A 16,582-nucleotide genomic window follows, 5' to 3' on the forward strand; every position below is an offset into this window, starting at 1 on the left:
ATCCTCCTGATTCCTGCTTATAAGCCAAAACTAAAGCAGGAAGCACCAGTGACTCGGTTAATAAGGAAGTGGTCAGATGACGCAGATGCTAAGCTACAGGACTGTGTTGCTAGCACACACTGGAACATGTTCCGGGATTCTTCCGATAGCATTGAGGAGTACACCACATCAGTCACTGGCTTAATCAATAAGTGCATCGATGACGTCGTCCCCACAGTGACCGTACGTACATACTCCAACCAGAAGCCATGGATTACAGGCAACATCCACACTGGGCTAAAGGGTACAGCTTTCAAGGAGCGGGATTCTAACCCGGACGCTTATAAGAAATCCCGCTATGCCCTCCGACGAACCATCAAACAGGCAAAGAGTCAATACAGGACTAAGATTGAATCGTACTACACCGGCTTTGACGCTCGTCGGATGTGGCAGTGCTTGAAAACTATTACAGACTACAAAGGGAAGCACAGCCGCGAGCTGCCCAGTGACACAACCCTACCAGATGAGCTAAATCACTTCTATGCTCGCTTCGAGGCAAGCAACACTGAAGCATGCATGAGAGCATCAGCTGTTCCGGATGACTATGTGATCAAGCTCTCTGTAGCCAATGTGAGTAAGACTTTTGAGCAGGTCAACATTCACAAGACGGATTACCAGGACGTGTACTCCGAGCATGCGCTGACCAACTGGCAAGTGTCTTCACTGACATTTTCAACCTGTCCCTAACTGAGTCTGTAATACCAACATGTTGCAAGCAGACCACCATAGTCCCTGTGCCCAAGAACACTATGATAACCTGCCTAAATGACTACCGACCCGTAGCACTGACGTCTGTAGCCATGAAGTGCTTTGAAAGGCTGGTCATGGCTCACATCAACACCATTATCCCAGAAACCCTAGACCTACTCCAATTTGCATACCGCCCCAACAGATCCATAGATGATGCAATCTCTATTGCACTCCACACTGCCCTTTCCCACCTGGACAAGAGGAACACCTACGTGAGAATGCTATTAATTGACTACAGCTCAGCATTCAACACCATAGTGCCCTCAAAGCTCATCACTAAGCTAAGGACCCTGGGACTAAACACCTCCCTCTGCAACTGGATCCTGGACTTCCTGACGGGCCGCCCCCAGGTGGTAAGGGTAGGTAACAACACATCTGCCACGCTGATCCTCAACAGGGGCCCCTCAGGGGTGCGTGCTCAGTCCCCTCCTGTACTCCCTGTTCACCCATGACTGCATGGCCAGGCACGACTCCAACACCATAATTAAGTTTGCCGACGACACAACAGTGGTAGGCCTGATCACCGACAATGTTGAGACAGCCTATAGGGAGGAGGTCAGAGCCCTGTCCATGTGGTGCCAGGATAACAACCTCTCCCTCAATGTGATCAAGACAAAGGAGATGATTGTGGACTACAGGGAAAAAAAGAGGACTGAGCACGCCCCCATTCTCATCGACGAGGATGTAGTGGAACAGGTTGAGAGCTTCAAAGTTCCTTGATTTGATTAGTTTATTCATCAAAACCCAGCACTTTCACGCCAATGTCAGCAACTGCGCCGATAATTGTAGTAGTAAAAATAGCAAAAATAATTCTCACACACCCATGAACCTATAGCGCTACCGCCTGCGCTTAGATTTACCATTGCGTTAGGTTTGTTAAAATAGAACCCAGAGGGTGATGGGCCAGACAAAATATTTAAGTGCCTTTGAATGGGGTATGGAAGTAGGTGAAAGCCACACCGGTTTGAATGTGTCAAGAACTGCAACGCTGCTGGGTTTTTTACGCTCAACAGTTTCCCGTGTGTATCAAGAATGGTCCACCACCCAAAGGACATCCAGCCAACTTGACACAACTGGGAAGCATTGGAGTCAACATGGGCCAGCATCCCTATTATTTGCAAAGAATCACACCATACCCACATTTTAGCACTACTGATCAACATACACTGAGTGTACAAAACATTAGGAATACCCCCTTGTAGAGTCCATGCCCTGACGAATTGTCCATGCCCCGACGAGCTGTTCTGAGGGCAAAAGGGGGTGCAACGCAATATTAGGAAGGTATTCCTAATGTTTTGTACACTCAGTGTATGTTGATCAGTAGTGCTAAAATGTGGGTATGGTGTGATTCTTTGCAAATAATAGTATATCATGTGTTTTAAGTACGTTCAGTTCATATCAAGGATATGCATTAATTGTTCCCAAATTTCACTGCATGTACTACATATAGGTCAAATAAACAACAGTGTAAAGAGAGTCAACATAATGTATACACACACACTTACTTGGTTTGCTGGATGGCTGTGTTGCACTGGGAAGCCTGGGAGGTAACACTGCTATCAGGTACGAGGGTCTGCATTGGCTGGTTGAGCAGCATGCTGCCAAAAAGAAGAGTCTATGTAATTCTCAAAGCTAATACTCCAACCTTTCAAAAAAAAAAAAAGCCTCCTGGGCCATGGGGACAGACTGCACAAGCTGTTATTTTCTACCCTTGATATATTTATTTATCTCCCAAACACAGTATTAGTACAATGGACCGGACAAAAGGTTTCGTGACTCTAGGAGACTATTACCTCTCCAATGTAACCCTAACCTTTTTCTTCTAACAAAATTTAATTTCAACCTTTCATATCAAGTTACTTTCTTTTCAAGGTTAGAGTAAGCAGGTGTTAAGCAGGTGTTCTTTAATTTGGAATTCATACAATATAGATATGATTTCAACTTCAACTCGTAAAGCTTTGTTTTGATAATATACAGCTTCCCATGTCAATGTTTCCCAAAATGTACTGAGCTACAAGTTGCTTCAATTCAGACCAAACTAAAGGCTGAGTTACACTGACCAAGACTTTCGACAACATGTTCTTGAAAATAATTCTGCAACAAGAAATCAGACTGAGTGGTTTACTGTCTGTAGGGCTCACCGTAGCTGTCCCTCTTGGCTAAACTCAGTGTCTGAGTGTCTTTGGTTTGCGTCCTGCAGTGGCCGTGCGCTCGTCTGCTGAGAGAACATCATGGGGTTGCTGTAGAAGGGCATGGTCAGGTTGGTGTGGGTCTGTACCGGGAGACTGACCGCCTGCATCTGCCCGCCTGCACTCCTTATCAACCTCTGCTGCACCTAAAGCAACAACAACACTGAAACTACCACCAGGTTGACTACAGTCATGCAAAAACCACTTCCTTGTATATTTTAACAGAATATTACCCTGCTTACTCTATACAAAGTAAATGTTGAAAGCTATTGGGATAAAAGTACAGAGGGAGAACTTGGGTACCTGAGGGGAGGGTGTGCCTTGCTCTCTGAGGAGAGAGTGAGGGGACGAGCCATGGGCTCCATGAAGAGGCTGTTTGGAGTGGCTCGAGGCCTGCCTGATCACCCCAGACTGGCCCTGCTGCTGCTGCTGGGCTGGCCTCCCTGGACCCTGCTGCTGAGGCTGCTGCTGCTGCTGCTGCTGTTGGACCTGACCAAAGTCACTGTGGACCGGCTGCTGTAACAACATCTACACACACACACACACACACACACACACACACAGGAGGGATTAGCTACTGTATCCACTTTATGACATTTGGCTTAGGTTTAGGGATTGTTTTATGCAGGGCGTCTGACTAGTGGTAAGCAGGGTTACCTGGAGGTTAGCCAGCTGCAGCTTCTCCTTGATGTCATGCAGCTCCTGTTGCTGAGTCTTGATGTCCATCTGCAGGATGCGTGTCCTCTCCTCCAGCTGCTCCTTGAGCTGGTGCATGACACCTAGCTGAGGCTCAGGGGGCTGCTGCTGCTGGTACATGGACTGTTGCTGCTGCGGCTTCTGTTGTTGTTGCGACTGGAAGAATAGGATACACAGCCATCATGATAAAGGCGGTTCACAACACAGTACCATGCATGGGTCATGCTCTGGCAAAAGCCTTTTAAGCTGCCCACACACATTTTCAGAGCCAAGGAGGGCTCTACAGTAGTTCAGAAATACAGCACTCGATAACTCAAGGATCACAGAAATCACTCTCACAATCATTATAGCTTGATTAGCACTTCCAGCTCTTTTTGTTTCCATATCATGCAGATGTAGGATATGCTTTTACTTGGCCTCATTTCAGATGAGTGATCATCTTGAGACAATTTCAACATACTTGAGAATAGTAGTTTTGCATCTACACTGAACAAAAATATAAAGGCAACATATAAAGCATTGGTCCCATGTTTCATGAGCTGAAAGAAAGTACAAAAAGCTTATTTCTCTCAAATGTTGTGCACAAATTTGTTTACATCCCTGTTAATGAGCATTTCTCCTTTGCCAAGATAATCCATCTGCATGACAGGTGTGGCATATCAAGAAGCTGATTAAACAGCATGATCATTACACAGGTGCACCTTGTGCTGCGGACAATAAAATCTCACTCTGAAATGTGCAGTTTTGTCACACAACACAATGCCACAGATGTCTCAAGTTTTGAGGGAGTGTGCAATTAGCATACTGACTACAGTAATGTCCACCAGAGCTGTTGCCAGAGAACTGAATGTTCATTTCTCTACCATAAGCCGCCTCCAACATTGTTTTAGAGAATTTGGCAGTACATCCAATAGGCCTCACAACCGCAGACCACGTGTAACCGCGCCAGCCCAGGACCTCCACATCCGGCTTCTTCACCCGCGGGATCGTCTGCGACCAGCCAACCGGACAGCTGATGAAACTGTGGGTTTGCACAACCAAAGAATTTCTGCACAAACTGTCAGAAACCGTCTCAGGCAAGCTCGTCTGCGTACTCGTCGTCCTCACCAGGGTCTTGACCTGACTGCAGTTCGGCCCACCTTCGATGGCCACTGGCACGCTGGAGACGTGTGCTCTTCACAGACTTCAACTGTACAGGAAACCGAGATGGCAGACGTGTATGGCATCGTGTGGGCAAGCGGTTTGCTGATGTCAACATTGTGAACAGAGTGCCCCATGGTGGCGGTGGGGTTATGGTATGGGCAGGCATAAGCTACGGAACAACAAACACAATTGCATTTTATCGATGGCAATTAGAATATACAGAGATACCGTGACGAGATCTTGAGGCCCATTGTCATGCCATTCATCCGCCGCCATCACCTCATGTTTCAGCATGATAATGCAAGGCCCCATGTTGCAAGGATCTGTACACAATTCCTGGAAGCTGAAAATGTCCCAGTTCTTCCATGGCCTGCATACTCACCAGACATGTCACCCATTGAGCATGTTTGGGATGCTCTGGATCGACGTGTACGATAGCGTGTTCCAGTTCCCGCCAATATCCAAGAACTTCGCACAGCCATTGAAGAGGAGTGGGACAACATTCCACAGGCCACAATCAACTGCCTGATCAACTCTATGCGAAGGAGATGTCACGCTGCATGAGGCAAATGGTGGTCACACCAGATACTGACTGGTTTTCTGATCCACACCCCTACCTTTTTTTCAAGGTATCTGTGACCAACAGATGCATATCTGTATTCCCAGTCATGTGAAATCCATAGATTAGGGCCTACTGAATTTATTTCAATTGACGGATTTCCTTGTAGGAACTATAGTAACTGAGTAAAATCTTTGAAATTGTTGCAGGCAGGTGACAGACAGGAGAGAGGAAGACTAAACACCCACCATTGCGGAGTGCTGGCTGCAGGTAGGAGAAAGAGGGATGCTCAGTTGGGGAAGGAGGTCAAAAGAGTTTAGCCCCAAAGTCTACAAGGAGAAGGACAACAAAAACAGAGACAGGGAGTTGAGCAGGAAGCTACTGCCGGGCTAATGTTGGTTTTTCCACCGGCTAGTTCATAATGAGGTGAACTGACCTTTGCACTACTGGGTGCGAGTCTGGCCGAATTCTCCTCTGTCCCAGCGATGGATGCTGACTGCCGTGATGGTGTGCAAGCATCTGTGTACCGCAAAGACGAGTTGGCTGCTGGGAAAAATGTATCAATAGGTACCATAGAAGGTTAAGCATACTTCATAATTAACCATCTAAATAAATAGTATACATTAAGTAAGTGTGTTGTGGTGCAGAGTTTGGATTAGGGTGAGAGTGGTGTTGTATGGTACAGGGTTCAAGTCGGAACGGACTGATTCAGTATGGGGTATTTGGGTTATCTGGACAAAGAGAGCAGCAGGGGGACTCACATGCTGAGTCAGACAGGGTCGTGTGGGAGGACTTCCGGGAGCTGTGGGAGGACACTGAGCGTGCCCCGCTCATCCTGTCCAGTCCAGGGGGGTCCAGAATGGGACAGATGTCCAGGTACACCTCCTGAGCCTCGAACACACAGGATAGAGGAGCATTAAGTACTGACAGAACCAATAACAAGATCTGGGACACATCTGCTTTTACCCCAGAATTCACACAACAATGCCTGACACTGGATAGCGCCGTATTTGCATGGCAATTCACCATCCCATTCAGTTCTGAACACTGACATAGGAGTGGGAAGTAAAGCACTACTGTACATGATTCCTACAATTGGAACTCGACTTGGTAAAATGGCTATGCATTATGAAATTTGAATACTGTATGTTATTGTAACATTCTTTATGACTCATTATTTATATTTGATCCCAGAGTCTCTTCTTCATACCTTTATGGATGATGAAGTGGCCATCTCAGGTGATGTCTCCTCCAAGCCAAACTCTCTCCTCCTCTCCGCTCGCACCTCCGCATAACTACAAGTCCGTGAAAGAGTGCAATAGAAAGATCAAATGTCAAATGATCTGCCCATAAATCAAGCTTTCCCATCATATTCATCCTCAATTTACAATATCAAATGACAGACAGATACCACAGACCCCTAATGCAGTAGATAAGGTTCAATAGCTCTACACTAGACTGATCTTGATGAACTATAGGGAGGTGATAACTTTCTCACCCTCATGGGGCGTCAGAGTATACTGTACCAAACATGACAGAGAGAGACAGAGGAATTAGGTTTACCTGACGACTGTGTGAGTGCACACTATGAACTCTGGCTTGGAGTTCCACTGGTGGTATGTAATGTAGTAGTGTGTCTGGAGCCAGATCCACTGCTGACCCTTGGTCAGAAACCGATAGTAGCAGGATTTACCCTTCCCAAACTGCATTACTGTGAAGACAACACAACACAGAGGGATATTTTCAGCAGTCAGGCATATACAAACCACTACACCACACTGCCCTAGTTCACAGTGTACAAGGTAGGAGATGTTTGCGTCATCCTAAAACATCAGGGCAGGGGTGAAAAACTCTAAGCAGCCTCATTGTTCCAGGCTTTTTATGCACTTTGGTGAAGTGGAAATAGAAATGTAACTACAGCGGGATGACCTATTTTTGTGAAATGGTTGCCTGGATCCTGTGGTAGTGAGGCAGGGCGAGAGAGGGTAGGAGAGGGGGAGGTGAAAGAGAGAGAGTAGAAAGTGGAGAGAGTTGCTTACATTGCTTATGACACTGCGCTATTAGCTCCAAGTCATCCACATGATAGTAATCATAGCCAGAAGTCCCAAGAACTTCAAAGGGCAAGTAGCCGATGATTGGTGAAGCTCTGGAAAGAGAGAATAATCAAGATATTAAACAACTATGTTTTATGACAACAACAGACTGGTTAAACAGGGACAATAACTACAGTATTTATTTTGTCGGAATGTACCATTTTATAGCCTGGAGAGTATAACTTGATTGATAATTCCATAACTACCTTGACAAGTACATTGAAAAATACATAAACATTACGATTAAATAAACCTAACAAGTCTGTATTGTCTCAAGCACACAGGGCAATAGAACCTCATCTTATGCATACTGATATGACACATTGACAGAATATCACCTCTAAATTGGTTAGGGCTGAGCGAGTGTGACGTTTCTCATGCGGTATAATCACAGCTATGATTATGACATGATTTTGGCTCACTTGATGCATTTCATTCATCAATGCTCAGTTAAATCCACTTAGCCTAGGCCCCCATAATCCAAATTCAGAATGGCATGCAGGTCACATTATGGAGGCAGCCATTCTTGTAACCCAGCGCAGAGCACAGTAGTTTGGCAAGAAGCTGTGAATGTCCAATTATAGTTCAGCAGAGGACAGGACGTACAATTTCCTCCCCTGGTTTTACCCAATAATATATAAACCCTGGATTGCTGATGCTATGTATTGGCCAATGAGAGGCTTTGAAGCCACCTGTCGGCCATATTGGCACTCCTCAGAAGCAGCAGTCCTCCATAGGAATGAATGGAATTCTACAGTATTTCAATTAAATGTTTCAGGGACAAAATTACATGTATTTAAGTGTTTTTGTTGTTGTAGTGGGGACAGTAACATTATAACTTTCAAAAAAGTTATACTTTAAGGAAAATGTTTAAATCTATTTTTTATTTTATGTTTGGCTCACATAATATAATTTAAAAGTATGCATTAACGTATAGTCCCGTGTAGCTCAGTTGGTAGAGCATGGCGTTTGCAACGCCAGGGTTGTGGGTTCGTTTCCCACGGGGGACCAGTATGAAAAACAATTATGCACTCACTAACTGTAAATCGCTCTGGATAAGAGCGTCTGCTAAATGACTAAAATGTCAAATGTAACATGTTTGTAATAGAATAAATGTGGCAAAAACAAATGTTAATGGATGTGATTTGATACTGCAGCGCTGGTGTCATGAATGATAGAATGTAGCAGTCTGGGCTGAGCCTCACTGGGCCTTTATCACTTGGCATTGCAGACTAATCTTGTGGCTCACTATCCAGGGCAGCAGGTTTAAAGGCCTTACTGGGTGAGGAGGCCTGGCCACACAGTGGAAACTAGCACAATCAGTCAGTCACACTACTAGCAGCAGTCTGCTGATCACTGAGCCTGATCACCCAAAACCAATCAGATGGCACGTAACCAAGGGACACACAGCGGGGCAGTATGACACACCAGTTAACAGAGTTTACAAACAACAATATCATGTAAATGCCAACATAGGGACAGGAGAGAACAGCAGTTGTCCTCTTAAATCTATGTGTTCCTGTAGTGCTAAAGATGTGCAGCTCAGAGGATGTCAGTTGATGGGCATCGATGATAGTGTAGCTTTCCATCAGGCTATGAAACATATCCAATTAAAGACAGATAACAGATGGAAGACAAGATATGAATGTTTCTCAGCTCCTCTTACCTGTGATCTAAGTACAGGAACTTCCATTCAAGGCTGTGTCTGGAGGTAAATTCATCACAGGGATCTTCCACATTACACAAATCCTGGTCAAAGAAACAAAAAATACAATTTAAGACAAAGCACTAGATAACCAGTCCTTAAATCCTATAAAATCTATTCTGACCTTGGAATTATATAAGGTTCTGTCTGCAAAGAGTCTAGATCTCCCCTTAAAGGTAATAGTACAGAGTATCAAAATCCTGGGACATTTGTAAATGTGTTTTTTTAGGAGAGGGGGTTGTAATTGTAACATTGTTTTTCTCAAAAGTGGATCTGGGTTGAGTAAAAAGGTTATTTCATAGAAAAGTAAAGTCATTTATAAATGAAGAGAATACCCTTTCTTCAAACCACATTTTCAAGTACATGAATTCATGTTCACCATATATTTGTTAAAGCAATAGTTCACTAAAATGACAAATACACTATATCCTATGGATAACTAGGAACATTGCTAAAGCTTACCTCTATATGAGTAAACTTAAATATTTGTCAGGTCTCTGATGCCCATAGTAAGCAAACTACTTGCTAGATATCCATGAAATGTGCAAAGTTTGTATTTTTTGTGAAATACTCCTTCTATGGGAAAGTTTCGTATTGATATATATAATGATATAAGAGAAAACAGCAATGCCTCTCCAATGGGCCTTAAACATGCTCCAAGGTACAGAGTGGTGCAGCGGTCTAAGGCACTGCATCTCAGTGTTTGAGGCGTCATTACAGACCCCCTGGTTCGATTCCAGGCTGTATCACAACCGGCCGTGATTGGGAGTCCCATAGGGTGGCGCACAATTGGCCCAGTGTCGTCCGGGTTTGGCCGGTGTAGGCCGTCATTGTAAATAATAATTTGTTCTTAACTGACTTGCCTAGTTAAATAAAGGTTAAATAAAAAAAATTAAAAAATAAAGTTGGAAGTTTACATACACCTTAGCCAAATACATTTAAACTCAGTTTTTCCACAATTCCTGACATTTAATCCTAGCAAAAATTCCCTGTATTAGGTCAGTTAGGATCAGCACTTTATTTTAAGAATGTGAAATGTCAGAATAATAGTAGAGAGAATGATTTATTTAAGCTTTTATTTCTTTCATCAAATTCCCAGTGGGTCAGAAGTTCACATACACTCAATTAGTATTTGGTAGCATTGCCTTTAAATTGTTTAACTTGGGTCAAACGTTTCGGGTAGCCTTCCACAAGCTTCCCACAATAAGTTGGGGGAATTTTGGCCCATTCCTCCTGACAGAGCTGGTGTAACTGAGTCAGGTTTGTAGGCCTCCTTGCTCGCACATGCTTTTTCAGTTCTTCCCACACATTTTCTATAGGATTGAGGTCAGGGTTTTGTAATGGCCACTCCAATACCTTGACTTTGTTGTTTTTAAGCCATTTTGGCACAACTTTGGAAGTATGCTTGGGGTCATTGTCCATTTGGAAGACCCATTTGAGACCAAGCTTTAACTTCCTGACTGATGTCTTGAGATGTTGCTTCAATATAGCCACATAATTTTCCTTCCTCATGATGCCATCTATATTGTGAAGTGCACCAGTCCTTCCTGCAGCAAAGCAACCCCACAGCATGATGCTGCCACCCCCGTGCTTCACAGTTGGGATGGTGTTCTTCGGCTTGCAAGCAACCCCCTTTTTCCTCCAAACATAACAATGGTCATTATGGGCAAACAGTTCTATTTTTGTTTCATCATACCAGAGGACATTTCTCCAAAAAGTACGATCTTTGTCCCCATGTGCAGTTGCAAACCGTAGTCTGGCTTTTTTATGGCGGTTTTGGAGCAGTGGCTTCTTCCTTGCTGAGCGGCCTTTCAGGTTATGTCGATATAGGACTCGTTTTACTGTGGATATAGATACCGAGCTTCAATGCCATACAACACTCCTTCAGTAGCCTCCAACTGCTCTTAAACACTAGTAAAACTAAATGCATGCTCTTCAATCGAACGCTGCTGGCACCCGCCCACCCGACTAGAATCACTACTCTCGACGGGTCTGACCTAGAGTATGTGGACAACTACAAATACCTAGGTGTCTGGTTAGACTGTAAACTCTCCTTCCAGACTCACATTAAGAATCTCCAATCCAAAGCTAAATCTAGAATTGGCTTCCTATTTCGCAACAAAGCCTCCTTCACTCATGCTGCCAAACATGCCCTCGTAAAACTGACTATCCTACCGATCCTTGACTTCGGCGATGTCATTTACAAAATAGCCTCCAACACTCTACTCAGCAAATTGGATGTAGTCTATCACAGTCCCATCCGTTTTGTCACCAAAGCCCCATATACTACCCACCACTGTGACCTGTACGCTCTTGTTGGCTGGTCCTTACTACATATTCATCGCCAAACCCACTGGCTCCAGGCCATCTATAAATCACTGCTAGGCAAATCCCGCCTTATCTTAGCTCATTGGTCACCATAGCAGCACCCACCCGTAGTCTGCGCTCCAGCAAGTATATCTCACTGGTCATCCCCAAAGCCAACACCTCCTTTGGCCGCTATTCCGTCCAGTTCTCTGCTGCCAATGACTGGAACGAATTGCAAAAATCTCTGAAGCTGGAGACTCTTATCTCCCTCACTAACTTTAAGCATCAGTTGTCAGAGCACCTTACCGATCACTGCACCTGTACACAGCCCATCTGAAATTAGCCCACCCAACTACCTCATCCCCATATTGTTATTTATTTTGCTCATTTGCACCCCAGTATCTCTATTTGCACATCATCTCTTGCACATCTATCATTCCAGTGTTAATACTAATTGTAATTATTTTGCACTATAGCCTATTTATTGCCTTACCTCCATAACTTGCTACATTTGCACACACTGTATATATATTTTCTGTTGTATTTTTGACTTTATGTTTTGTTTTACCCCATATGTAACTCTGTGTTGTTGTTTTTAATCGCACTGCTTTGCTTTATCTTGGCCAGGTCGCAGTTGTAAATGAGAACTTGTTCTCAACTGGCTTACCTGGTTAAATAAAGGTGAAATAAAAAAATTAAAAATTAAAAAACCTTTGTACCTGTTTCCTCCAGCCTCTTCACAAGATCCTTTGCTGTTGTTCGGGATTGATTTGCACTTTTCGCACCAAAGTACATTCATCTCTAGGAGACAGAACGCGTCTCCTTCCTGAGCGGTATGACAGCTGCGTGGTCCCATGGTGTTTATACTTGCGTACTATTGTTTGTACAGATGAACGTGGTACCTTCAGGCATTTGGAAATTGCTCCCAAGGATGAATCAGACGTGTGGAGGTCTACAATTTGTTTTCTGAGGTCTTGGCTGATTTATTTTGCTTTTCCCATGATGTCAAGCAAAGAGGCACTGAGTTTCAAGGTAGGCCTTGAAATACATCCATAGGTACACCTCCAATTGACTCAAATGATGTCAATTAGCCTATCAGAAGCTTCTAAAGCCATGACATCATTTTCTGGAATTTTCCAAGCTGTTTAAAAGGCACAGTCAACTTAGTGTATGTAAACTTCTGACCCACTGGAATTGTGATACAGTGAATTATAAGTGTAATAATCTGTCTGTAAACAATTGTTGGAAAAATTACTTGTGTCATGCACAAAGTAGATGTCCTAACCGACTTGCCAAAACTATAGTTTGTTAACAAGACATTTGTGGAGTGGTTGAAAAACGAGTTTTAATGACTCCAACCTAAGTGCATGTAAACTTCCGACTTCAACTGTACCTGTATTTATATATGTTAGCCAGAAAGAGCCATTCTTCTGCAAAACTGGTGAAAAAATCTAAATAATTGCAAAAGAGGGCCATCGCATAAGATATGAATAGTCAAGGACTTGGAATTATAAGGTTCTATCTGCAAAATGTATAGTTATGGAGTATTATTCAAGTCCCAGTTTTGTGATGTCTTTCATGACTCAATAAGTACCTTATAATAATAATAATAATAATAATCACCTCATATGCCTACAATATGAAGATTCACAATGCAAAAACCTCTAAAACAGGCCTTACAAGGATTTTCTAAATGTACTATTTTCTGCTCCCTCTTCAACACCTTTCCACCGTTCTTTACACGTAATATCCACAAACATAAACCATTTGTATGTCCTCAAATGGAATCAGGAAAGATTTAGCAAAAGAAACATGATCTTACCTTTAAAAACTGTGGAGTGACTAATCGTACAGTGGCAACAAGGCAGACCTGCTCTTCCAGCGACGACGGCAGGGTTCTTGGTAATGTCAACTCAAACCCGTTACAAGAGGATGTAGGCACTGTGAGTCAGAAACAACAGAAACAACAGTCACTCTAAATACCTCACCAGAGGATGATGTAGGAATAGCAAATATGAATAAACAACTACAATCCATTAGGTGCATTACAACAGTATATTATAGACACTATGGGTGATTAATTGTAGCTCAATTGGTAGAGCATGGCGCTTGTAACGCCAGGGTAGTGGGTTCGATCCCCGGGACCACCCATACGTAAAAATGTATGCACACATGACTGTAAGTCGCTTTGGATAAAAGCGTCTGCTAAATGGCATATTATTATATTATATTATAATATATTATCATCAACCCCACACAGGTACAGTGGGGGAAAAAAGTATTTAGTCAGCCACCAATCGTGCAAGTTCTCCCACTTAAAAAGATGAGAGAGGCCTGTAATTTTCATCATAGGTACACGTCAACTATGACAGACAAAATGAGCATTTTTTTTCCAGAAAATCACATTGTAGGATTTTTAATGAATTTATTTGCAAATTATGGTGGAAAATAAGTATTTGGTCAATAAAAAAAGTTTCTCAATACTTTGTTATATACCCTTTGTTGGCAATGACACAGGTCAAACGTTTTCTGTAAGTCTTCACAAGGTTTTCACACACTGTTGCTGGTATTTTGGCCCATTCCTCCATGCAGATCTCCTCTAGAGCAGTGATGTTTTGGGGCTGTCGCTGGGCAACACGGACTTTCAACTCCCTCCAAAGATTTTCTATGGGGTTGAGATCTGGAGACTGGCTAGGCCACTCCAGGACCTTGAAATGCTTCTTACGAAGCCACTCCTTCGTTGCCCGGGCGGTGTGTTTGGGATCATTGTCATGCTGAAAGACCCAGCCACGTTTCATCTTCAATGCCCTTGCTGATGGAAGGAGGTTTTCACTCAAAATCTCACGATACATGGGCCCATTCATTCTTTCCTTTACACGGATCAGTCGTCCTGGTCCCTTTGCAGAGAAACAGCCCCAAAGCATGATGTTTCCACCCCCATGCTTCACAGTAGGTATGGTGTTCTTTGGATGCAACTCAGCATTCTTTGTCCTCCAAACACGACGAGTTGAGTTTTTACCAAAAAGTTATATTTTTTGTTTCATCTGATCATATGACATTCTCCCAATCCTCTTCTGGATCATCCAAATGCACTCTAGCAAACTTCAGACAGGCCTGGACATGTACTGGCTTAAGCAGGGGGACACGTCTGGCACTGCAGGATTTGAGTCCCTGGCGGCGTAGTGTGTTACTGATGGTAGGCTTTGTTACTTTGGTCCCAGCTCTCTGCAGGTCATTCACTAGGTCCCCCCGTGTGGTTCTGGGATTTTTGCTCACCGTTCTTGTGATCATTTTGACCCCACGGGGTGAGATCTTACGTGGAGCCCCAGATCGAGGGAGATTATCAGTGGTCTTGTATGTCTTCCATTTCCTAATAATTGCTCCCACAGTTGATTTCTTCAAACCAAGCTGCTTACCTATTGCAGATTCAGTCTTCCCAGCCTGGTGCAGGTCTACAATTTTGTTTCTGGTGTCCTTTAACAGCTCTTTGGTCTTGGCCATAGTGGAGTTTGGAGTGTGACTGTTTGAGGTTGTGGACAGGTGTCTTTTATACTGATAACAAGTTCAAACAGGTGCCATTAATACAGGTAACGAGTGGAGGACAGAGGAGCCTCTTAAAGAAGAAGTTACAGGTCTGTGAGAGCCAGAAATCTTGCTTGTTTGTAGGTGACCAAATACTTATTTTCCACCATAATTTGCAAATAAATTCATTAAAAATCCTACAATGTGATTTTCTGGAGAAAAAAAATCTCAATTTGTCTGTCATAGTTGACGTGTACCTATGATGAAAATTACAGGCCTCTCTCATCTTTTTAAGTGGGAGAACTTGCACAATTGGTGGCTGACTAAATACTTTTTTCTCCCACTGTATATCTGTTACAAGAGGAAGTAGGCGCTGTGAAACAAAGTCAACTGTGTTTCCCGGCCACAGCAGTGTGTGCTGGGGATTTTGTACTTGCCCCTTTAATCACACACTAATTTGAGAAAGGAAAAATCAGCAGGACTGTGGCCCCTGAGGACTGGAGTAGTGATCTCCAGCTAAGAGTCGAGGGTAATGGCAAATCAGACACAATAAATCTATGATTGGCTGTGTGGGGTTATTCTACGAGTGCCAAATAACTTTACATAACCGTTCCATCTCAACACACATTCTGGTGACCTTACTATGGCATTATGCTATTCAAACGACTGGAAGTCCCGCACTTTAAAGAGTATGGAAATACCCAACAGTACGGAGCGTCATTTCATAGGAGAGGGAAACATTTCCTCAAACGTCTCATTTTCCAGTCAATTAGCCTGATATTTGAATAGTGATCCAAAATGAGATATGCAGTTCTGAAACGGTTTAAAAACCTGTTGGATTGTCTGCCTGTTTTATGTCATGAGTAAGTTTTCATGACATAACATCTGGTTTATGGCACAAATCTTCATTCCAAACTCAATTGAATGCAGAAGTTGGCCTTATTAATATAACTAGATAGTTAACTGTATTTTTATCAAATTGGAGCTCAATCAGTAGCTAAAGATGAAATGGCACATAAAATACAGATGATAATCAATCACTCACCATTGTTATGAAACTTGAAATCTCCGACAAATTTCACATACTCATATGTAGGCGGTTCCTTTGGGTGGATGTTTCCTCTGGCTAAATGACAACAGAACTCAATGTGTGTCTTACCTGTAAAAAAGAGCAGATGGGAGTTAGCTGGAGTTTCTTCAACAAAACACAATGCTCATCATAAAGAAAAATACATTGAGAAAATATTTACTGCCACAGCAAATAACCCATTACCAGGTTGTACTTACACATCCTCTATCGGCTCTTCCTTTTTTATATACACTATATATACAGCTCTGGAAAAAATTAAGAGACCACTGCAAAATTATCAGTTTCTCTGGATTTACTATTTATAGGTATGTGTTTGGGTGAAATTAAACATTTTGTTTTATTCTATAAACTACTGACAACATTTCTCCCAAATTCCAAATAAAAATATTGTCATTTAGAGCATTTATTTGCAGAAAATTACTTACTGGTCAAAATAACAAAAAAGATGCAGTGTTGTCAGACCTCGAATAATGCAAAGAAAATAAGTTC

At 43.0% G+C, this 16,582-nt stretch overlaps 1 protein-coding gene across 5 annotated transcripts in view; it reads right to left on the reverse strand.

Moving 5' to 3' along the window:
• The window catches only part of LOC311143225 (neuronal PAS domain-containing protein 2-like), a 59,208-nt gene that overhangs the window by 5,429 nt on the left and 37,197 nt on the right, over positions 1 to 16,582 (reverse strand). For 2 of the 5 annotated variants that reach the window (XM_084179034.1, XM_084179032.1), the window contains 13 exons: positions 16,049 to 16,162; positions 13,304 to 13,422; positions 9,136 to 9,218; positions 7,416 to 7,522; positions 6,940 to 7,087; positions 6,587 to 6,671; positions 6,138 to 6,267; positions 5,813 to 5,919; positions 5,625 to 5,705; positions 3,636 to 3,830; positions 3,282 to 3,506; positions 2,931 to 3,124; positions 2,295 to 2,387 (listed from right to left, as the gene is read on the reverse strand). In XM_084179034.1, the coding sequence (XP_084035160.1) occupies positions 2,295 to 2,387; positions 2,931 to 3,124; positions 3,282 to 3,506; positions 3,636 to 3,830; positions 5,625 to 5,705; positions 5,813 to 5,919; positions 6,138 to 6,267; positions 6,587 to 6,671; positions 6,940 to 7,087; positions 7,416 to 7,522; positions 9,136 to 9,218; positions 13,304 to 13,422; positions 16,049 to 16,162 (1,681 nt within the window). Of the gene's footprint in view, positions 1 to 2,294; positions 2,388 to 2,930; positions 3,125 to 3,281; positions 3,507 to 3,635; positions 3,831 to 5,624; positions 5,706 to 5,812; positions 5,923 to 6,137; positions 6,268 to 6,586; positions 6,672 to 6,939; positions 7,088 to 7,415; positions 7,523 to 9,135; positions 9,219 to 13,303; positions 13,423 to 16,048; positions 16,163 to 16,582 lie in introns of all 5 variants that reach the window. The other 3 variants (XM_084179033.1, XM_084179031.1, XM_084179035.1) reach the window with 2 other exon arrangements.

Source organism: Coregonus lavaretus (assembly GCF_964263955.1).
Source record: "Coregonus lavaretus genome assembly, chromosome: 15".
Classification (NCBI taxonomy): Eukaryota; Metazoa; Chordata; class Actinopteri; order Salmoniformes; family Salmonidae; genus Coregonus; species Coregonus lavaretus.